Source organism: Emys orbicularis, chromosome 6 (assembly GCF_028017835.1).
Source record: "Emys orbicularis isolate rEmyOrb1 chromosome 6, rEmyOrb1.hap1, whole genome shotgun sequence".
Taxonomy (NCBI): Eukaryota; Metazoa; Chordata; order Testudines; family Emydidae; genus Emys; species Emys orbicularis.
Genome location: NC_088688.1, coordinates 122,479,353 through 122,503,793, shown reverse-complemented (window position 1 = coordinate 122,503,793; position 24,441 = coordinate 122,479,353). Strand labels below are relative to the sequence as shown.

Here is a 24,441-nt window from a genome sequence, read left to right as displayed (position 1 = left end):
CCATTAGGTATAGTTCTACAGAGCTCAGCAAAGACAGGCTCGAAAAGCCTGGGCTCTCAGATCATTATTTAACATAGTCAGTGGATAGTTGGACATTTAAATGCCCAGTTGTAGCACCCAAATGCAGAATTTGGGCCTCCAGTCTAGGCATCCAAGTTTTAAAATGTGGCCTACAATATTTTCAGTTTTTAATGAAATCAGGATCTGGCCCTCAGTGAATAGCAAAATGTGCAGAACTTCCCCCTACATTTTGGGGCTAGATTTTTGCAATTTCCTATTCTCATTAAAAACCCCTTATGATGAGAGTGAATTCCTGCCGAGTGAATTTTTCCTCTTGTAAAGACCCTTGTTACAGGAATAAGGCATTAGGATTTTAAAGCCTTATCTAGTCTGTGAATTAAAACTTTAACTGTGTTTCCTGGGCAATTTCAACAGCCAGTGTTTTGACTTGCTCCCTGCTCCGGTTCTTGGCCCTTACTAAACTTTGCAAGAATGTAATCAAGCTAAAGAAAATAGAGGAGACTATTTTAATTAAATCGTTATCAAAATACTACAAACATAGTTCTTCTAGGGTATGTTGTGAGAGCTTTAGCGCCTCTACCGAAGAATGAACATTAAAAATAGAATACAACAGGAAAGAGCGAGCATCACACTTCGAACTCGTTTCTATTGTTAAATTTAGAATGACAATGGAATGACCGTGTCTAGCTGTCCTGCAGTGGCTCAGGAGTACGAGTACCAGCTTCAGAGCAGACTGTTAAGAAGCCGGGCACAAACCCCAAACTAGCTGTGAGTTCTATACTTTGATTTCACCAACCAAGTATAAACTCCTCAGGCACTATAACAGCTTTAGCATAGAGTCACAGACCGTCCCCTTGGGCAGTCTGATCTATCTTGATACCCAGGTAAGCCTGCCTTGGAGACAGATGGGCCCTTATGCCAAAAGACCACAACATTCGGGTTACTCCCAGTCTCAAAAGACCAATCACTTACCCCAGGTCAATTGCACTTTAGATCTCACACTGAAGAGAATGCTTGTAGCCAATCCTATAATAAACTGTGTAGAGGTTTATTAATTAGGAAGAGCTCTGTATGTCCCTTAGGCCTAACTCAGGCCAAGCACTAGGGATCTTAGAATATCAGGGTTGGCAGGGACCTCAGGAGGTCATCTAGTCTAATCCCCTGCTCAAAGGAGGACCAGTCCCCAGACAGATTTTTGCCCCAGATCCCTAAATGGCCCCCTCAAGGATTGAACTCACAACACTGGGTTTGGCAGGCTAATGCTCAAACCACTGAGCTATCCCTTCCCCCATCTTTTGCTTATGCTTATGCTGAGTGACCCTTGCCCCTCAGCCTGTACAGAAATGTTCTTGATAGGGACCCATTTAAATAAAACAGCTTTTTATAAGCCAGATGCAGCAAGGTGCTTGCAAGATGTTGAACACTTAACTCCTACGGACTTTGCTCTGTACCTCACAGGAGGCCTTGCTAGACTGAGCCCGATACCAGCTGAACTGCTCTAGCTTCTCCTTAAGGTTTCTGACTAAGGCAGTTTTTCCATGTCCATGAAGACCCTTGACTTTGAACTTCATTAATGCTGCATACAGAATATGCAATGATGAATGGCCGTAGAAGCCACAGTATAAGACCATAAGTTGTTAAAATGTGATTTACGCCCGGCTCCCTTTGGATGTTTGGATCAACGTACCACCACCACCACCAAAAGTATCTAACATGGAAATCAGTGACAGGAAAATGCATTCACTTGATAAGGTTGTGAAATCAAACATTTAAATGTCATGAAATCTCTCAAACCATGGAGTCAGAGAGTTTAAGGCCAGAAGGGGCCAACTGACTTCCTGAATATCACAGGCCACCAGCTGCACACTAAATCCAGCAATCAGAATTAGGCCAAAGAATTACAGCCCTCCAGAGACTATGCTATTGTGCCACAGGAGGAGAACAGGAGGGACTAAGGTGCGCCAATGCCCCAGGCCCCTGCAGTAGCAGGGAACTAAAAGTTCATAAAACAGGGGGGAGGGATAACTCAGTGGTTTGAGCATTGGTCTGCTAAAGACAGGGTTGTGAGTTCAATCCTTGAGGGGGCCACTTAGGGAACTGGGGTAAAATCAGTACTTGGTCCTGCTAGTGAAGGCAGGGGGCTGGACTCAATGACCTTTCAGGGTCCCTTCCAGTTCTGTGAAATAGGTATATATGATGGAATGGTGGGATAACACATGTGTTTATTCATAGGGTCTGATAACCTATGTAGGTCTTAAATAAAACAATTTAGTTACCTCAGATGTTGCACTGATTCACTCCTGTGGGTGGAGAGGGGTGCTGTTTACACCACCAATGACTCAGTCTAGATTCTGCCCATGTAAACCAGAAAACCCAACAAGTGCATTTGCCCTGTAATACTTTTTAGTCTCATTCTTCATATTGAATATAAAGCTTAACGCACTATTGTTTAAGTTAATTAAGCTATACCCTAAAATAAGCAGGGTGTACACAATGCCTCAATCGTGTTGCAGTAGAAATTCTCGGCCAGATCCCTGAGCAATGTTGATTTGCACAAGCTGAGGATTTGGCCCTGTAACTTTTGATATTTTTTTGAATTTTGCTTCTTTGATTTCTCAAATTTAATATGGCACTAGCATAATTATTATTTTGCATTATATGGATATTAAATTTCTAATAAGGCTAAGCAGAGTAGGTGGTGAAGTACTCAGCTAGCAGTCTCTCAACCAGAAGGATTCATAACTGCCCAGCTAGTAAGAGACAGACCCTTTCTGAAGAATTTACAATCTAAATAGACAAAGGCTGGGAGAAAGGAAGCATCCTTATCCCCATTTTACAGATGGTGGAAGTGAGGCACTAGGGGATTACATGATTTGCCCAAGGTCATTCAGCCAGAAACAGGAAACAGCCAGATCACCTGAGTCCCAGTACAATGCTTTCAATACAAGCTCATTGTTCCTCTCAAGCAGTATAAGGCTTCAGCCATCTGGATATCTGGCTTTGTTTTCTTACATTTCTTCTCCCAACAGGTTTTTAGCCAACACGACCTTTAATGGTCTCAGTGGCCACATTAAAGTGAAAGGCTCGTCCATCATCAGCTCAGAAAACAACTTCTTCATTTGGAATCTGCAGCATGATCCTGTTGGGAACCCAATGTGGACTCGACTGGGGAGTTGGCAAGAAGGAAAGATCATCATTGATCGTGGGATATGGCCAGAGCAGGCCCAGAGGCACAAAAACCACATCCTGCACCCTCCCCGGCTGCACCTGAGAGTGGTAACACTGATAGAACACCCTTTTGTCTTCACGAGAAACGTGGATGATGAAGGGCTGTGCCCAGCAGGACAACTGTGCTTGGATCCTCTGACCAACGATTCAGCCATGTTGGATAGCCTCTTTGAAACCCTTCATGGGGGCAACGACACCGTGCCCATTGAGTTCAAAAAGTGCTGCTACGGCTACTGCATCGATCTGCTGGAAAAGTTGGCCGAGGATATGAACTTTGATTTTGACTTGTACATTGTTGGCGATGGGAAGTACGGAGCTTGGAAAAATGGCCACTGGACAGGTCTTGTGGGTGACCTTCTGGCTGGGACAGCCCACATGGCAGTGACATCATTCAGCATCAATACAGCCCGTAGCCAAGTGATCGATTTCACCAGCCCTTTCTTTTCAACCAGCTTGGGCATCTTAGTGAGGACCAGAGATACAGCCGCTCCTATTGGAGCCTTTATGTGGCCACTCCACTGGACCATGTGGCTGGGAATATTTGTTGCCCTCCATATCACAGCAATATTTCTCACACTGTATGAGTGGAAAAGCCCCTTTGGGATGACCCCCAAGGGAAGAAACAGGAATAAAGTTTTCTCCTTCTCCTCTGCCCTGAATGTCTGTTACGCAATCTTGTTTGGCAGAACAGCTGCCATCAAACCCCCCAAATGCTGGACTGGACGGTTTTTAATGAATCTCTGGGCCATTTTTTGTTTGTTTTGTCTGTCAACGTACACAGCAAACCTGGCTGCTGTCATGGTAGGAGAGAAAATCTATGAGGAGCTTTCTGGAATACATGACCCCAAGGTAAAGAATGGCAACTTTGGTTAACTCGGTCTTTGCTTCTTCACAGTTTACATTAAGTATTACATAATTTATGGAGTCTAAACAGTCACATTACAGTCAACTATCTCCTGACTCAGATCCAGGAAAAAAGCTGAACAGAGAGAAGTTTAAACTGCTAGATTCAAATCCAGATTGCAAACTGGTCAGAGTTTGGAGTTCTTTGGACCAGGGTTTTGATTTAGGCTATTATAAAGGTAGAAGCAGTTTGCAATATTCAGATCTGAATTTCTAACACCCTTAAATTCGGGGATGTTTGGGATTGATCTGGGTTTTGGTTCTGTTCCATCTCCACTAAGCTAGCCATAAACTGAGCCAATCTGAATAGGGTCACACCACCTTAGATTGAGTGCTCGGTTAGAGACATTCTGGGCAGGATTTACAGAAGCACTCACTCAGCTTTAGCCTAAATCTGCTCCTATGGAAGCCAATGGTAAAACTCCCACTGACTTCCATGGGAGCAGAGTGGGGCTAAGGTGGGCGTTTTGGAAAATCCCACCCTCTGGGAACACACACTTTTCATAACAATTAAAATGGTTTCCACCTGTATTCACCCTCCTTTTGTGTTCTCTCCTTGTGAGTATTCCAGCAAGTGAATTTCCTGATAGCGGAAACAGCAAACGTTATAGAACATAGTGAATTTCAGATTAATAATTGTGAGCATTTTCACTAGAAAACTGAGAGAAATAATCACGTGACCTGTGCCCTACCCAAACTACCCACCACAACTCTCATTTGAGATACTGAACGTAAGAACAGCCATGCTGGGTCAGACCAATGGTCCATCTAACCCTATATCCTGTCTTCCAACAGTGGCCAATGCTATATACTTCAGAGGGAATGAAATAACAGGGCCATTATCAAGTGAGCCATCCCATCATCCAGTCTTACTATCTGGCAGACCTAGGCTTAGAGACACCCAGGGCATGGGGTTGCATCCCTGACCATCTTGGCTAATCATCATCATCCATGAACTATCTAAGTCTTTTTTTAACCCAGTTATAGTTTTGGCCTTCACAACTTCTCCTGGCAACGAGTTCCACAGGTTGATTGTGCGTTGTGTGAAGCAGTACTTTCTTTTGTTTGTTTTAAACCTGTTGAATACTCACAACAAAGTCCTTGTCAATAGGACACTCCCCACAAGATACTGAAAAGTTTTCCCATCCTGAATTGGGATCAAAAATCAAAAATCTCAAACATTTATGTGGACCAAAAATCTGAACTTTTGGTTTGAGTCAATCAAAAATTTTATCTTGATATTTTTGAAACATATCATTTTGATTTCAACATTTTTATTGTTTTTATTATAATTGGCTTAACATTTTTTAAATGTCAACTCATTTTGAATTAGAATTTCTCATTCTGAATGTGTCAAAATGGGACATTTTGAAACTTCTCAACATTATTTTTCAGCTGAGAAATTCATTAAAATGGACCCTTTGTTTCAACAAATCATTCATTTTCTGATGGGAAAAAACACTTAGTTGAAAAATTCCTGACCTGCTATACTTGTGAGTAATCTACAGACCAAGAAATATTCATAGAAATTACTAGGTGAATAGTTTAAAAGAAATACATTTAAGAAAATTGTGACGTGCTTATGGACAATTTGCAAACAAAAAGAAGCTAACTTCATTCAATGAATTCTTTGCACAGCTCTAGTTAGAACCATGTTGATAGATCGTGTTGTTACCTAGCACATCCAAATTATGTTAGCAGCACGCTACAGATCATATTCCAGAGTAGGCTGACATAGTTTCCTCCCTTCCGCACCTGCTGGCTAACGTAGGTTAGAAGTCAGATTAACTGAGACTGTGTTTAAACTACAGCTTGGGCAGAAACCACAGAATTCAGATCCAGATATTGAACTCCCTCTCTCACGCAATACTCAGGGACTTTGGATTTGGGGCTTTAATATGGGCTAGCCAAGGAATTCAGATCTGGATCCAGGTTTGGATTTTGAACCGCTGCCAAAGTTTGGGATGTTCAGATCTGTGGGTTTTGTTTGGGCACATCGAAAGGTGAATTTGCATATTGTTCCTTTACTCTATTGCCTGCTCAGTAGACAGGACCACCATGAAGACTGGAACATGGCTTAACATTGAATAATTTTATTTTGTGTTCCTGGTATTATTGTAAGAGGCTAGCAGATTTGTTGATGAGGCAGCTATTTAGATGGAAAGCGAGATAATTGCCTCTTGGATTAATAGTTTTTTGGGGCTTGTTTCATCAACTGGAGACCCTTTGTGTTACCACCATCCTCTGCATTAGCTGGTTATGGCAAATCCATTCTATCTTCTCTTTGCAGCATCCACTCTAACTCTAGTGAGTAGGGACACTTTCATTGATAGGAATTAGGGCAAAGTATGGATAGAAATCAGCCAAAACCACGGCTACCCCCAATTTCCAAATTCTCTTTGGGAGGATGAGGAAAACTTTAGAAATAGAACCTTCCACTTTATTTTCTAAAAGTGTGTGTGGGGGAGGGGAGGTGTGGTAGCTCCATAGTTCATCCAACAACTACTAATGATCCAGAGAATCAGGACCAATACATCATACATGGGTTTCTTGTCTCACTGTAGAGACGACAGCAACTAGAGCATCAGGCTAGCCCAACATTTTGGTTCCTTGTACTGTACACATCTTATTTTTTTTAATTTCCAAAGCAGTTGGCATTAAATTCTTGCCCCTTTGTACCAACTCCAACTTGGCGGCTTTGCTTTTCAAGGGAGAAAATCCAAGATGTGGTTTGGCTGCTTTGATCCATCCCATTCCAACTTATGTTTTGGGGTTACCATATACTGTTCACTCTGTTGGTATTGCTGGTATCTCAATACCACTGAAATGTCTGTAGTAGACCTGAAGCTGTCAGGTCTGCACTTTATATGACCCAAACCGTCTAAGCCTGCACTCCCTCATTTTTTCATTTATGGGTGTTAGTCACAGGGTGCACCACTCACTGCTGGTCTGGCACCTCCTCCTGGGGATTAACTCTCAAGGCTGCACACTCTCTCTCCCTCTGGGCTTCAGCCCCAAGAACCACAGCATCCTCTTCAGGACTTTTACCTAGCTAGAGGGCTGAGTTCCCCCTTTTGGAGTAGCGAAGTCCCTTCTCTCTAGCAGTCCTAGGCAGGTTTCCCTCTCACTGCCCGGTGCCACTCCCTCAGTGGCTGGGAAGGGAACGCAGGCCCACACCCTTCTCCAAATTCCAGTCCAGGGACCCTGACTCAGCAGTTCTGGGCTCCTCTCTCCACCCTCACTACTTCTTCCCTGGACTGCTTCCTACTCTCTGGTTTCCCTTCTCTCTCTGGGTGTACCATCTCCAGGAACCCTCTGCCCTGGGAGTGACTACTGCCTGTCTTCCTGCAGCCTTTCCCAGCAGCCCTGTCTGTAGCCTGCTACCTGACTTTATAGGCCCTGCCTTTTCCTGCACAGGTGAGCCTCTCTCTAATTAGCTGCCTCCACCCTAAAGCTTCCCTAATCAGACTAATTAGCTGATTCGGGCCACCTGGCCCAATTCCACTCTTGCAGAGTAACAACATAGCTTCCTCAAATCATAAAAGTACCTAGTAAAAATGTCACTTAGAGAACAAGCCTTTTCCTTTTTGTGGTTGAAATAATCATTTCAAACAGGTAATGAATGAGTTAATATTTATTTCTGGATTCACAAACACTTTCTTCTCCTCCTCAATTGACAGTGCCCCCGGAGAACTGTGCTTTTGAAATGTTGAAAGAAAACCAACCTTTTCAAGGTGGTGGATGACAACTATCATTTCTGTGCTGGAAGCTGGCAGGTCTGGCACAGAAACTAAATCCCCTCTGAGCTATCAAGCAAGTAGACAGCAAATATTGAAAAATTAAAGAGACTGTCTGCTCTGAGAAGGACATTAAAAAACGTTAACATCCAAAGTCAATGGTGCCAAAGAACATCCATGCCCCCATGAAGTTAGATGTAAACATAAATAAATAACGTAACTGCCTTTCCATAAAGATCTATGTTGTCATAGTGATGTTTAACGGATCGAGATGTGTGTCGTTTTGTGCGTTGATCGGTAAGGTTCTACAGGGGATGTGTGGAGGTACTTTGTTAAGCTGGGCAGGAATTCCAGTAGTGCTTCACTTAGTGAAAACATCGACGAAGTTGCACAAGGAAATGAACATTGGTACAACTAGTGTTGGGCGACATTTTGGGGATGAATTGTTAAATATTTATTCGTTTCTTTGTTAAAAATGCAGTTTTAGGTCAACAAAAAATATTTGAAAATTTTGGTCAAATTCTGCAAATAGTTTCAGCCAGAAAAAAAAATATGAGGGAAAAAATGCAAAAAAGAGGAAACATTTTGACATTTTCAAAATGAAGCCTTTCAACTTTTCATATTGAAATAATATTTCATTTTGAAATTTTAGCTACATGTAATTAAAAAAAAATAAGAAGGGGAGAAAATAACCACCTGAAAACAACACTAAATATTTAGTTTTAGGTCAAACTAAATGTTTTGTTCGACCCAAAATGATTTTTTCCCCTGATTTTTTTCAGTTCAGCCACTGAACCAAATAAATCAATTACTCACTCAGCTCTAGGGTATGAAATGAAGTGCAACAAATAATTAGAAGTCTGTCTTAATTATGACTTGAAATATCTTAACACCAGTGGGAGTAGAAGTAAGGGACTATATCGGTATGTTGGTGAGATTGAGGTTAGTAAATAAGGCAGAGTGAACTAGTATTCATGTGCGTAATTGTTTGCAGGATCAGGATCTTAGCCAGTGTCTTGACCTTGGATAGTCACTTAACCCAAAATTTTTGAGTGTCTATTAATTCCGCCAGCCTCCATTTTGGGGTTCCCCATTTGAAAAACATAAGGTCTTCTGCATCAGACAGATGACAACACATGGAAGGAGCACATTTGACACCTCCTTAAAACAGGCGGCACTAGGTGTTTTTGGTCACCAGCATTGTGCTGAAAGCTGATACAGGGCAATCTAATCACAGACTTAAAAACCATACTAGGAACTGCAGAACAGCATCTCCTAAGGATCTGACATAGGAGTCAAATGCACTCTATTTCCATTGTTTAAATCACTTTTCTTTCTGGCAACTTTTACAATGAAATGAATAATAGGTTGTTCGCGTCTAAGTAGTCTAGTGAAATAGCAAATATGACAACTTACAGTACTAGAGGAACATTCCTGGCTGGTGAGAAGTCCCAGCAACATTAAAAAAAGGCACAGTCATTTACAAGAATTATACTCTGCTACAAACAAATATAGCCCATAATTCCTATCTTTGTTATTCCTGTGTGTTCTTGCATCTGTGAATCCATAATCCTTTTCCAATGTAGACTGTTATCACTGTCTGCTGAGGGGGGGGGGGGGGAAATCATCTCATTGAGGGCATTCAGACTGTTGTTTGATCATGATAAGATAGGCTGCAAACCTTAATGCTACTTAAAGGATCTACATAAAATCAATATGCAATTTGCATGAAATACTGACAAGAGATTTACAGAGATCATGTAATTTCCTCAGTGAGACAAGGAGACTGCTGTACACTTAACAGCAAAGGTGCTTGTTTACAGGTGTGAGAAAATTGTGAGGAAAATGTTTCGTAGTTCACTTGGATCATACTAAATCCCCCCAACTGCTCATCTGAATCCCAGAAGCTTGTGGGCACCAGTTAATGTCTCTGGGGGTCCTTCTTTGTTAGAGGATTTGTGCTGACTATGTTTGTTCATTTTGGAATCACAGCATAACTAAACACACACAAAGTCTTCACCCTGGATAGTGTGTTGCTGCAGCAAAACTAGTGATATGATGGTATAAAAACCTGAACAGAATAGACTAGATCTAAGTCAGAGGTTAACCACAGTACAGCTGGCCAGAAAAATTTAAATGAAACCATATTCTGTTGAAATATGCAGTTCTGTCAAAACTGAAATGCTTTGTGAAACGGAGATGATTTTTCTGGACTTTGGTTTTGGAAGAGAACCTGGAAAACGTTGCCAATGGCATTGAAACATCTGATTTTGACATTTTTCAAAATAAAACAGTTTGATTTTTTGTTTTGAAATTACCTCTTGTTTTGAATATTTTAATTGTATATTCAAATATAATACAGGACAACAAAAAGTGGAAGTCAACCCCAAATGGAATTTTCCTCGGGAGGACTTCAAAATTTGGAGGTTTTGTTCCAGTTCGGAATAAAGACAAATTTCAAAAATCAAAATCCTTCATGAAACAGAGCGTCTGTCCTCTGCACAGCTCTAGTCATTAGGCTGCATTGAGGTGCCCCCACTGAAAATCTAGGCCCCTATTTGCGCGTCTAAATGGCAGCTGCTGCATGCTGGGCTCTTTTTAAAAAGTCTGGCCCTGAACGTATAGGAGAAAACAGGGCAGTATATTCCACAAACTTTGTCTTTCGTTTTGTGGCTTTAACTGCACCCAATCCTCACTCTTCTTGTTTCCCCATGTAATCACTCAGAATCACACTGTGGTTGTTTTTAAATTGGGGGAAGAGCTGCACTCCTAAGAAAGAAATTATGTTATATTAAAATGTTCTCTAGCTGGGAAGTTTGAGTACTCTTAAGCTTCATAGGGGAGGTCTACATAGCCCACGCATCAGCCCAGATCAATAGATGGGGCTTGCGCTACCGCGCTAAACACAGCTGTGTAGACAACGCTTTGAAGTTGTGGCTTGAGCTGGAGCTCACACTCTGAAGCCCACGCCCAACCCAAGCTACACAGCTGTTTTTTCACACAGGGTAACACAAGCCCCACAAGCCCTGTCAACCCAGAATGGGTCGCTCACTGCCACAGCTGTGCAGATATATCCTCAGTGCCTTTGCAGTAACACTCTGCTCAGTCAAGAATTAAATAAACCACTCTCCAAAACTTGAGCTCTCTGCCATGGATGACAGATGTTTTTACAAAGGGAAGAGTAGATGAATAAAGGAACCAACGAGAACAGAAGAATGGAGGAGTAGAAGTTCCTGGAGTGAGAAGATGGAACAGGAGCATACTTTGCCAAGTTAAGTTCCATGGAGCCAGCATGACAGTGCTGTTACAAGAAAAGTAATAAGCCTGTATACTTAGTAGCATTTCAGTTTTAAGCACAGCAATCTCAAAATGTTTCCTTCCTTGTTTCGTTTCCAGTGTAGTTTTGCAGAAGTTGACACAATGTGTCTGTGCAACAGCAGTGATTTAGGCCCCAATCCAGCAAAGCGCTTAAGCATGTGCTTAACTTTAAGTGCATGAGTAGTCCCATTGATGAGTCGCATGCTCAAAGTTAAGGATGTGTTTCAGTGTTTTTCTCATCCTTGCCCTAAAGAGATTGCAATTTAAGACCCTGATCCAGCAAAGCACTTACAGTAAGCACACGCTTTACTTTTAGCACAGGAGTAATCCAATTGAAGTCAAATGATCATATCCCAATGGATCAGAGCTTTAGACTGAACGTTCCTTGAAGCAGAAACCTTGTCTTTATACTTGCCATTAAAAAGCATGCCACAGTTTTAGGAGTTATATAAAATAATTATAATAACCAGATCTACCACCGTCCAAACTACTTTGAAGTAACAAAACATTCACAGAAACCCAGAGGACTGAAAGAGATGTTTCAAGTATGCTCCCTTAGGGTATGTCTACACTACCCGTCGGATCAGCGGGTAGCAATCGATCTATCGGGGATCAATTTATCGCATGCAGTGTAGACGAGATAAATCGATCCCCGATCGCTCTCCCGTCGACTGCTGAACTCCAGCAGTGCGAGAGGCGGAAGCAAAGTCGACGGGGGAGCCGCGGCCGTCAATCCAGCACCGCGAGGACGCGAAGTAAGTAATTTTAATTCGATTTAAGATACGTCGACTTCAGCTACGCTATTCTCATAGCTAAAGTTGCGTATCTTAGATCGATCCCCCCCCCCAGTATAGACCAGGAGCTAGTGACCAGTACAGCCGACAACGTATAAACTCTGAATAGTCTTCCCAACAGGCATGTAGACACCTGGCCTTTCTTTCCCCCATTCATATAAATGGTGTTTCAATAAGAAAGTAACATAAGACGTGACAAGCTTATTATAATGTTGATTTGACAGTCATCAGTTTCCCTTGGCCATCACTAGAATCCAGTTCAGCAGCCCTTCTAATTAATTTATCTTGGGAGGCATTCAAATATTCCTTCTTAGCAGCCAAGAAAGAAATCAAAGCACACCTCAAGAATGCCGCAGCTGCCTCCTAAAGTGTATTTTTCACAAGAACAGACATACTCATTGGCCAGAAACATTGAGATTCATTGAATCAAAAGACAAGGGAATTGCAATATAATCCAAAGCCCATTGAAGTCAATGGTCATATTTCAATCTACTTCAGTGAGCTTTGGATCAGGATTTTGGAGAATTAAGTGTCTGATTCCTCATTGCAAATCTCCTCTAACAGACTGAAATGAACTTGGAAAGTTAATTTAAATATTTACAGTAATTCTTGATTAAGGAAAAGTTCTACTCAGGTTACTTCCCTTCCACCCTGACTGAAACAGGACCTGCCAGATATGTACCAGAGAAGCCTGCTCTCATGAGATATCTAGCCCAAATTTGCAAACCCAACAGATTTGGATACTTCAGATTTACTCCTCGGAATCAAACCTCCAAGCTTTTCGTGGTTTGCTTCTTGCTCATGCTTTGCTCCTCTGTCGATTCATTTTGCAATCCCAGAATTTAGTTTCTAAGCTTGCAAATCATCCTTCTAGGCTGGACTCAGCAATGTTAAAACATGAACCTTCCCTTCAGAGTTATGCAGTCTCACAATTAGCCTGAAAACCCCAAACCAGGTCTTGGAACTATAGCTAGGTCTAGACAGTTATAATGTACCTCTTGTGATTATTAAATGCAGTATAAAAACATCACTGAGTTAAAGAAGACTGCAGGTTAACATCAGTGATGCCATACCATGTAGCACGGGAATTCATGGCCCTGAGAGTATGCCATCACCACTTCCTATACCTTTGGGGCCAAATTCTGTCCTCTGATACTTTTGTGCAGGATCTTTAATGGAAGTGTTGCAAGCATCCAGAATTTGACCAATACCTTTTCACTGAGGCCCCAGTTAGCAAATTACTTAAGTACATCCCTAACTTTTTAAACTTCAGTGGGGCAACTCACATGCTTAAACTTAAGCATGCCTAGGTATCTTTGTGAATCAGGGCCTAAGCATGTCAACGGCTTTGGAAAGGTGTAATATGAACTCCCTCTTCCTCCACCAGACCTAGGAACCCCCTTCCTTTTGGTGCCTTCTAGGGCATCTCCAGAAACCTGCACCTCAACCTCACTTGTATAGCCCTTGTCTTCCATATATCATTTCAGAAGATCATGAGTAGCCACTGCCCCCAGCCCATCAGACATCTTTAGGGCATGTGAAGAGAATCACCTGCTACCATTGAAATCCAATCCTGGAAGCATGGGGAAAGACTAGTGGGGAAGGAATGAAGAACATATTAATTAAGCAGGGCACTAGAAGACTGACTGACCTGGATGTCAGTCACCTCCCTATACTGCAGGAACAGGACAGGCTGTCAATTCCCTTCTGCAGTACCTCCACTGACTGCTATGGGCTCAGAGATACCACCAGCTCCTTAGCAATGCCCTGAACCATGTCACTTAATGAGGGGGAAGTGTTTTCATGGACTCTAGCCTTTCCTTGGCTTCCGCCCACCAGTAGATTTCCACCAAGCTTTCTGACAGATATACCATCTTAAAAGACAGACAAAACCAAACCATGTTTATGATTGGAAATTAGATATCTTCTTCATCAAAATCATGTACAATATAGCTTTGAGGGACTCAACCAGGAGCATATCAGTGTCAAGGGGAGAAAAAAGTCCTATTGAAAATTGACTGTGCATCAAGGACTTTTGAGGGCAAACTTTCTTGCAGTTGCCCTGCTTTTTAACTTTCTCTTTTCCTAAAGGAAGGGAACACATCAGTCAATGCAGGGCCAGGGGCAAGACCATTGAAGTTAAAGGGACTCTTTACATTGAGTTCAGAGAGCTTTGGATTAGGCCCATAAGCATCAGTGAAACTTAAGGATATATTATTTTCTTCCTTATGATACAAGAGTGCTGGCAAATTAATTAGTCTTTGAAAAGCACTTCGCAGTTGAAAGCACGGTGCTAAATTTAGAAATGTGGACGCCATGGACCTTTCACGTCCTAGCTATTGTTGATCCAATAAAAAGTCATTTGCTCTGCTGCTGTGACAAGCATGTAATACATGCTTTGTTATGAGCAGGGGCACGGGAGAGCCTGACCCAAAGCCCATGAAGGCAACTGAAAGTCTCCCATTGACGTCAGTAGGCTCTGGATCACTGACTAAGAGGGCAGAGGTTTTCCATTTTCACAGCTGCAAAAGGATTCCTAAAGGACACATTTTTCTCCTCAGGAATTTGTCAGAAGCCGCAAGGTGATAATTCATGGCATATGTGTTTCGTTAGCATACAGTGCACAGCTGACTTCTAGTGATTTACTGAAGAATCTGAACTCAAAAGGACTTCAATGTCTTGCGGCTTGGACATAATATTGGAAAGTTAAAGTACTAAGTGCCAAACTGAAGCCACCGAACATGGAACACATTTCACTAGGTCTCTCATGCAGAAAAAAAATAAAAGGCAACTGTGACTTAGAGCGGCTATTCCATTGTGGGGTACTGGGGATGTTGGGAACGATTAGACAGGCTTATGAAGTCACTAGAACCTCCGGATGGAGATAAAGCCCCATAGTTCATAATTTGCCTGATTTAGATTTTGTAGAATTCTTGCATCCAAGTCCTTGATCCATGCACTGCACAGTGCTCCAAAGCCTACTTCCTCCCTCCCTGCTGCGGCCTTGCTACTGCCACAGCTGGTCCTGTCCCCAAACCCTCCCCCTTCTCTTTTCCTTTCCCTCAGCTCTTCTTTTAGTGCCTTGTAACGCTGTTCCCTATTGCTCTAGTGCTTCATCTGCAACTTGGCTTTTATGGTCACCTAAGATGCTGGCAGCTATTCCTCTGCCTTGCAAGTGCTTTGATCATTGGAAGTCATTGGAAAGCCTCCCATTGTCTTCTTTGAGCTTTGGCTTAGACCATAGTGGCTGGTTAGTCATTGCTGTTTCCACAGCAGCCGTGGTCTGTGTGTTTTCGTCCTTCCCCAGCTGTTTCCACATCTGTAAATTACACCGTTGATTATTTGCTTTCAGCTGGATTGCAGTATATTTCATCTGTATATTACCTTAAGATAATGAACCCGTTATTGTCAATATCAATTGCATTGTACATGGAACTCTGAACCTTTCAAGAAACAACAGAATGAAACACAAGAGGAGGTCTTGAATGCGTTCACTACTGCAGAGCCAATAGTGCATTGGAGCCAGTGTACAGCAGTGATCTGCACCCTCTTTGCGTGGCTCTGTGTCCCTTAAACATCAGGGAATATCATCTCAGCCAACCTAGCAGATATTGCCAACCTGAGGATTGCTGGGAACCAAGCAAAGAGCGGAGGCCTGATGCGGTTTGAGAAGATAGGAAATTTAATCAGTTAGGGTCAGATTTTTCAAAAGAGCCCAGCCCCCAGCTCCTCCCATTGAGAACAATGAGACCTTCTTGAAAATCGGGGCCTTACTTTTTTCATTTCGGTGCCCACATTCTTATTTGGTGCCTACGTGTGGAATTTGGGAACCTAATTTAGATAGGCCTCGTTTGAAACTAGGCCTTAGGAAAGAGAGAACATTCAGTTCCAGGACTAAGCCCTCCACTGTATCAGCAGCAAATCATCAATAAGGCAAACCCTCCACGATAGACATTCAGTGTAACCAACTTTACGTCAAAAACTAATAGCTAATTCTTCCATTGCAGCACTAATTTCTCAAGCATGCCCTGTTCTGCTGTCAGCAATGGGGAAATCTCAGGTCGCTGATGGCTTTATTTACAACCAAGCGGTCATTGGTCTAGTAGCAATGTGAAGCACTATTTATTCCCTTCATTGACACTGCAAGGCACGTGTGTCCCAGCATCAGGCTTTTATAACGTTTGACTGACTTCCATGGTATGTTATTCTCCACTAAGGTCTAACCACTTACAGTTTTGATAAGGCACCTTACTGTTATCATGATCTGTGGGACAGAAAGCCAGACACCCCAACTGAGAGTGAGGCCCCATTGTGCTGGACACTGTACAAACCACGTAAGAAACCATCACTGCCTGAAGAGAAATCAAATCATATCATCCCCATTTCACCAATGGGGAGACGAGGTACGTACAGGGTAGAATAAATGGCTTGAGTCCCAGTCTAATGCCTCTTTAAGGCAGCTTGACCACGGTGCTTTGTGCTACTGAGGTGTTGTTGGAGCCAGGAATATGGTCCATTGGAAGTAACCAAATATTTCCTCTTTATTCTTTTCTCTAAGTGCTTGCGTTTAATAGCTTGCCCTTTCCAGCCCTGCAAAGCAGCAGAATAAGACCAAGCTCATCATGCGGATATTATGTTTCCATAATCACGAGCTGCAATGTTAACATCAACTGCTTGCTGCTATTAGCGTCCCACTGCTGAATCGCATTCTGCTCTTTTCCCCCCGAATGGGTCAGGCCAGGAACGGATTCCTCAGCCTCCGCTCTCCTAGCTGCGTTGTCTCTGCAGCACTAGACGTAGAGAGGAGTGTAGAATTAAAGGGGTAGTATTTGTACGGTAAGGACCGACTCTGCAGGCTCCAGTTGGAGGTGTGGGTCTACAGCACACTAGCTTGCCAAGCACGAACTGGCCATGCAGACAAGCCCGGGGTGTAACTGCACATTGAACTCAATGTTGCTATGCAGTTTGACACCGGCCTGCGTAGGTTCCAAAAGAAGTGACATGTACTAAGGTTTAACACTCTCTTGCCGAGGCAGGCTGCCTCCTCCATCTGCAACTCAGCTCCACCAGCACCTGTTTTGATAAGGAAGTGAAGACGATCCTTTAATTCAAACCCTGTACTGGACCCATGAGACACCTCCTGAGCCATTGCCACACCTACACTGTGACCTAAACAATATCCGCAATTAGGGTGACCAGATAGCAACTGTGAAAAAACGGGACGGGGGTGGGGGGTAATAGGCGCTTATATAAGAAAAAGCTCCAAAAAACAGGATTGTCCCTTTAAAAATGGGACATCTGGTCACCCTATCCGCAATATTTGTCTCCACCATTTTCCCCAGCAGTAGTACTCCCACAGAAGAGAGACAGCATTTGCTATTGTACTAGCAGAGAACTACTACAGTGGTTCTCACAGGGGTCCGAGGCCCCGTGGGGGGCCACAAGCAGGTTTCACGAGCCCGCCCAAATAAACTACAGAGCAGGGCCAGCATGAGAGTCACTGGGGCCCAGGGAAGAAAGCCAACGCCCGAGCCCCGTCATGTGGGGCTGAAGCCAAAGCCCAAGCAACTTAGCTTTGCGGGGCAATTGCCCGGCTTGCTTCCCCCTACTGCCAGCCCTCACTTTTAATCTACTGGAGATGCAGAAAAAACATCTCCAGTAGATCCAGTAGACAGTTGTTGTGGTACAGGTGGGCCATGACGTTTTTATAGCAAGTTGGAGGGTGGGGGACAGGCCTCAGAAAGAAAAGTTGAGAACCCCTGCTCTATTATATGGCAGGTAACCCCTTGTTTGTATACCTCATTTTTGTCACTATATCGTGGGTGGCACAGATAGATGTTCAAGCAATTTTTGGGGAAATAAAAGGATTGTGAAACCATTTAGATAGTTTTAGCAGCAGTTTAAAAACCAAACAGTGCTAAAAATGTGGATCTGAAAAAGTAATAAGATGCATAACATCTTACCCAGACTCAGTGAGGCAGTTATTGTATCCCATTAATCAAATATTGTTAAAGCATTTGCTACACTTAAATAGATAAAGAGTAAATTAATCTCATTGCTTTGTAATTAACTGTAATTTACATTTAAGCAATTGATTTATAACCTAGCTGAGCACTTGACAACATAAAACATTCCTCTGGGTTTAAAATGGCTGTGGTCAAAGGACAAGATCCACCAGCCTGACTTATGGTTGGCCATGTCCTTTATGCACAATGCCTGCAGTAACCATGAGGAAGCAGGAAATCTCAGGTTCCAGAGAAGTGCTTTTATTAAACTATTACATCATGAACATCATGGATAAAACTGGATTTAGTTTCTCACTCCAAAGAGTCTCTAAATGTCAGACTCGTATCCCTCCCTAACCTACTTCCTGTTAGATACCTGAAGGGTCCACCAGAGGGCACTAGGTTGGTGCCCCATGCAACCAGTGAACCCCTCTCACCACAGAGGTTCTACTAGAAAGTGTCCTCTCTCTGCCCCCAGACCTCACTGGATGTCTTTGTTATATTTCTCCCCTCAAGTCTCATTTAGCGTAATAGCCGTAGAGTGCATGTGATCATCAGAAAGCCGCAAATTCCTAATCAGAATGTGAACTTGGCCAATCTGCCAAGCTGAATGCACAAGCTTCCTCTTGTGCAATACCTGATGCACTGGCGCGAGTCACGATTCCAATGTGTGCCTGCCCGGCGTGTGTTATGAGAACACAAGTCAGACACGTACACTTCTACACGTATGGCTGTTAAAAACTGGGCCTACCGTGTCCTCAACCAGACTGATGGCATTTGATGCAACAGACACACAATGTAAGTCCACAGTAACCTCTCATTTTAGGATTTATGTTAGAATGTGCTAGGCCATTTAGTTCCTGGTCACATTTAGGCCACCTCTAGACTACAAGCTAGGGGTGCGATTCCCAGCTCGCTTAGACGTACTCCTGCTAGCTCTCATCTGAGCTACCACACTAAAAATAGTAGTGTCGCCTCGGTAGCACAGGCAGAAGCAGTAGCATGGACTAGCTGCCCTGAATACGTACCCAGAGGGTTCAGGCAGGTTTGCACTTGGAGCGGCTAGCAGTGTGCCCTAGTTACACTTGTTTCTACCGTTGTGTTAGTGTTGTTATGTCAGATTTGTGTTCTTATGCATTTTTTCATACCTCTGGAGTGCTAGAGCTTATATCGTCCTTTGGAAAAGCCAGAGGGTGATAGCTTCATAAACACTTGAGAAGGACCGACATTCTATCCAGGGTACATGTGCTTACACACAGCAACAATTACAATGCACACTCCGACAGTCCTGACCCGTATTTCACCAGCACAGGTGTTCTTTTTAAGCTTCAGGCCAGACCCCAGCATTGTGCAGTGCAAAGTCTATGTTTGCACATCAGGAATGTTAAATATTAGTTTAAAATTTGCAAATAAAACCTGTTAGGTGTCTTTATTTTCTCTGTAAGTGATGGCATTGGGACCTCCAAATCTGGCTCGATTTTAAAGAGCCGTGTGGCTCCCCCAGGGAATTACCTGACTGAACTCTACAACCATTTCTGTTTGTTCATTCCTTTTTGCTGATTGACTAGTAAGCTTTAAGCTGCATGTCCCCTCTTCATCTTTCGAGCTGCATGCTCCACTTCAGAGCTCCAGCAAGGGGAAATTGCTCAAGTGGAAACTGCCTACTCAAAATGTCTACCTTGGCTGGCTGCCATTCAAACAGTTCTCATTAGCATTCTCCATACTTAGCGAGTCCCCCACCCATAGCATCCCCATGTGCCTGGTTACAATATCGCTGCAAGGAGCTGTTGGGGAGGACACAGTATCAAGAGACCATGGAATAACTGAACTGGTATTTCATTGAGGAGTGAGTACCTCTTCATGAATGACTCCTACCCTCAGGCCTTCAAAGGGAGGACTAGCAGCTTCTGAGATGAACAATCAGGGCTGTGTCATACTCATACCTGGAGCTACCCATCTGTATCATACCCATCTGTAGCTGCCCGTGTAGCTTATTTGGAAGAATTGCTGCTCAGGGATTTCTGAAGTGCTGGTACACATATGTCTCTACCTTAGTACAAAGCTTCATTCCCTTTGATTTCTTACAGCACTAGACAATAATGCATCTAACTGGATAGGAGTCTTATTAACCCTAACTACACTTTTGCCAGAAAGCTCATGTCAGCAGCCTGGAGCTGAATCTGCAGCATTTGAGTTCATTTAGATGTAATCAGACTTGAATCATTGAAGGCAGGTCTGCAGTAAAAGCTTTCCTAGCCAAGTGTCCAAGATACTGTGACTGTACCACACAGAGTAAATGGAGAGAGATACCAGTCACCCCCATCCTAATTATTCCCCTTTCAGTTTGGCTAGATTTCAAATTAAATATAAAATGGAATAAAGTGTATTCTTTGGTTACACTAGCAATACATACAACTTTAGGTTCCCTACAGCAATTTCCTTTATATAAACCAGTTATCTTACACACTATTGCCAACACCAAGCATTCAAAATTAATGAATCAGGCCCAACAAATCATGAGGTTTTTTTTCTTAAAATACTACATTTTGGGTTATTTTTATTTGCCATATGTTTTTTGAGTCTCTAAAGATCATGTCTTCTAGCCTCTCTCTGAAGCCATCAATGCTAGAAACTTTTTTTTAAATGAAAGCTGAGATTCTCTCATCACATGACTCCAGCAGCTGGGGCTTTAAGAAACGCACCAAATTTTGTGAGAGCCATAATAAAATCTCAAGAGTGTGCAACAAATATAAAGATACTTTGAAGGTGCAGAATTTTCTCAAGAGAAGACTAAAAGAAGATATTAAAGGTATACTGTCAACTTGAAAAAAAATCAGATTTTCATCCAACAGTTTTGGACCTACTTTTGAGACACAAAACCCTTAACATTCTTGTGCCTGAAGGAGATTAGAGAAAAACAATATTTGTCTATATTTTTTCCAAGTTAATTTTGTGCATGTGACAGCACTTCGTGCAGAGTCTGGTTCTGCTGAAGTCAGCTACACTTAATGTCTCATGCACCAGTACAATGAAACCTCCCTGGTGTGGAGCAGGAATTCATGGGCACACTCTTCCCAAAGCCTCACATAAAGCTCTTTACTAGAAATTGCAAGAGAGCTGCTGTTCACTCTTAATTTGGAGTTAGCAGTATTCTCTTCCCTTAACCTCTGAAGAAGGCAGAGAGCGGGGGGAGAGGGGGCTGAGGGAGCTCCCTCTTCCTGGAGTCAAGGCAATACCTGAAGAAACAGAGAAGACAGTCCGTCCGTCCCCTCCATACACACAACTTCACTTGACTTCCCTGAAAGTTTTAGGTACTCTGCAAATCAAACTCTCAGTCTCTCAGTCTGAGTTTCCCCACCCATAAAATGGGGTGACTGACTTACCGCTCTCACAGGTGTTATGAAACTTAATTGTTGCCAAACACTTAGCAGATGAAAAGTGTTAGCTAGCAGCATTAGTCCAAGAAAAGAGGTATAGAAAAGCTTTATTCACACTGGGTGAAATTCGCCCATGTACAGAATCAGCACAAGCCCAATGCACCAGTGAAGTCCCACTGATCCTCAAAATGGGGCCTTGGGCTGGTTCTCTGCATGGGGCTGAATGTCACTCATTTTACTTTGAATTCACATATGAATTTAAAAAAAAGACAGATACTGATGACAGCGTGTATGTGAAAAATATCCCCACTGAGAGGTTTGGCGACAGACACCCTGAGTTCATCCATGGAGCAGATACTGCAGGCGCTACAGCAGTACAATCTTCCACGTAAAACCCACCAAATACCTCAACTCTTCCTTGAAGGATTGGAGAGTAGTACAGTCTTCATGCCCATCCTTGACCCCTATACCATGCCAAAAGAGGTCACCAATCAGGGCTCCCTGTGGTGATTGGTTTATGTAATGGGGACACCTGTCTGCTTTGAAACAGACTGAGCCCTCTAACTTATTTCATAGAATATCAGGGTTGGAAGGGACCTCAGGAGGTCATCTAGCCAAACCCTCTGCTCAAAGCAGGACCAATCCCCAGACAGATTTTTACCCTAGTTCCCTAAATGGCCTCCTCAAGGAGTGAACTCACAAATCTGGGGTTAGCAGGTCAATGCTCAAACCACTGAGCTATCCCTCCCCCCAACTCACGACTTGAGCTGGAGTTGAACTGGCAACACTAGTCTCCCTAATGGATTACCAAACCACCAGCCCAACCAATCCCTGCTGTTCATGTCTTTTGGCACTTTACCAAAACCATGAGGTGTTCAGAGACCCCCACAGCAACAGACCAATACAGACCAACGCAGCTGGTCCTGGCCGCTGGGCATATCTACACTGCATACGGGGTTGACCTTCCGAGTCTGGGTAGATGGACTCATGCTAACTGGGTTTATGGTAGTGCTCTAAAAGTAGCTGCGTAGATGTCGCGGCTTGGGCTGGAACTTGGGCTCTGAACCCGGGGCGGATGGGCAGGAGGAGGGAGGCAGGGCTTGACCGCCCAAACTCCAGTCTGACCTGTGTCAAAGCAACATCTACCCCGCTCTTTTTAGAGTGACCATGAGCCCTATTAGCACAAGCCTGTGGGCCCATGCTGGAAGGCTCACCCCCAGAAGCACCGTAGACCTGCCTTGTCAGTGTCAGGATACTGAACTAGAAAAGGCCAATGGCCTGATCTAGTCGGCTAGCTCTTATGTTCAAGGGGTAGTGATCTATTTTTAGCCATGGGATCATCGATGAGGGGTGGAAAGGAACTTCTGGACTAATCGCCCAGGCTGTATTCTATTCTATATTGGTAATATCTAAGCCCCTGCACCAGAGCAAGATCATCCTTTCCCCTGGATCCCAGCTTGCTATCGTCTAACTCTAGACACGTATGCGACAGGCAGATGGACGTTTGATTTTTTTGGCATGCTTTTCTCCACAATGAGCAGGACTGTTTAGAATGACCTATTCTTTCTTGCATAGTGTCGTTTGCAAAGCTCTCGCTGAGACTCCTGGGGAAGTGAGTAGAAAACTGTTCATTGAGCCTGAACATCATTTGATTTCCTTTGTGCTATAGTCTGGATCCTGTGCACTGCTGTAAGGTGATGAGCACTCAACTCCTTCTGACGTCCATGGGAGCTGGGGGACACTCAGCTCCCCACAAGAGTGCTCCGCACCCTGCAGGATTGAGCCTTTACTGTATTCTGCAATAAGCCAGGTGTTTCCTCATTATTCCACTCCAGGTATTTAGCAATTGATGTGCACTGGAAACTTACCAAGGTCAACTCCCTGAACCTCTCAATAGTTCAAGAAGAGACCAAGGGCTGTAACACAGTGAAATGAATCCAGTTATAATCAGAGCACACACACAACACAATTAAAAAATTACTGATTGTGTGTGTGTGAATTTAGTGCATCTGAAAGGTACTGGGCTGACAGCCCTGGAGACTGAAATCTTGGTTATGCTCAGAACATGTACAGCACTGCAACCTTCCCCATAGTGCCCTACCAGTTTGTTTCAATCCTAGCTTAGTTTCCATAATCATTCAGTCCATCTTTCTACTGATGGATAAGAACATAAGAATGGCGATTCTGGGTCAGACCAAAATGGTCCATCTAGCCGAGTATTCTGTCTTGCGACAGTGGTCAATGACGGATGCTTTAGAGTGAAAGGACAGAACAGGGCAATTTTTGAGTGATCCATCCCCTGTTGTCCAGTCCCAGCTTCTGGCAGACAGAGGTTTAGGGACAACCAGAGCATGGGGTTGCGTCCTGGACCATCTTGGCTAATAGCCATTCATGGATCTATCCCCCATGAACTTATCTAATTCTATTTAGAACCTAGTTATAGTTTTGGCCTTCACAACATCCCCTGGCAATGAGTTCCACAGATTGACTGTGCATTGTGTGAAGAAATACTTCCTTATGTTTCTTTTAAACTTGCTGCATGTTAACTTCATTGGGTGACCCCTGGTTCTTGTGTTATGTGAAGAGGCAGGGGGGAAATGTCCTGTGTTAGTTTGTGTGTCTTTTGTTAATTGCTCTTCAAATTCTTTTTTTGGCCTGCCTAATTATACTTTTACACTTGATTTGCCAGAGTTTATGTTCCTTTCTATTTTCCTCAGTAGGCTTTGCCTTTAACTGCCTCATTTACTATGCTTTTTAGCCACTGTGACATTTGTTAGGTCCTCTTACTCTGTGTGTGTGTGTGTGTGTGTGTGTGTGTGTGTGTGTGTGTGTGTGTGTGTGTGTGTGTGTGTGTTTTAAATTTCCTTTACATTTCCATTTAATTAGCTTCCTCATTTATGTGTAGTTCCCCTTTTTGAAGTTAAATACTACTGTGGTGGGTTTCTTTGGCACTTTCCCCCCTACAAGGATGTTTAAATGTAATTACATCATTGTAATTATTACCGAACAATTCAGTTATATTCATCGATTTGGACCAGATCCTGTGCTCCACTTAGAT

General features: G+C 43.2%; 1 protein-coding gene across 1 annotated transcript in view; it reads left to right on the top strand.

Annotated features, from left to right (window-relative positions):
• Positions 1–24,441, top strand: part of GRIN3A (glutamate ionotropic receptor NMDA type subunit 3A) — a 95,447-nt gene that overhangs the window by 34,834 nt on the left and 36,172 nt on the right. Inside the window, exon 4 of the mRNA XM_065406674.1 lies at positions 3,051–4,098. Coding sequence (XP_065262746.1) covers positions 3,051–4,098 — 1,048 coding nt within the window. The remainder of the gene's footprint in view (positions 1–3,050; positions 4,099–24,441) is intronic.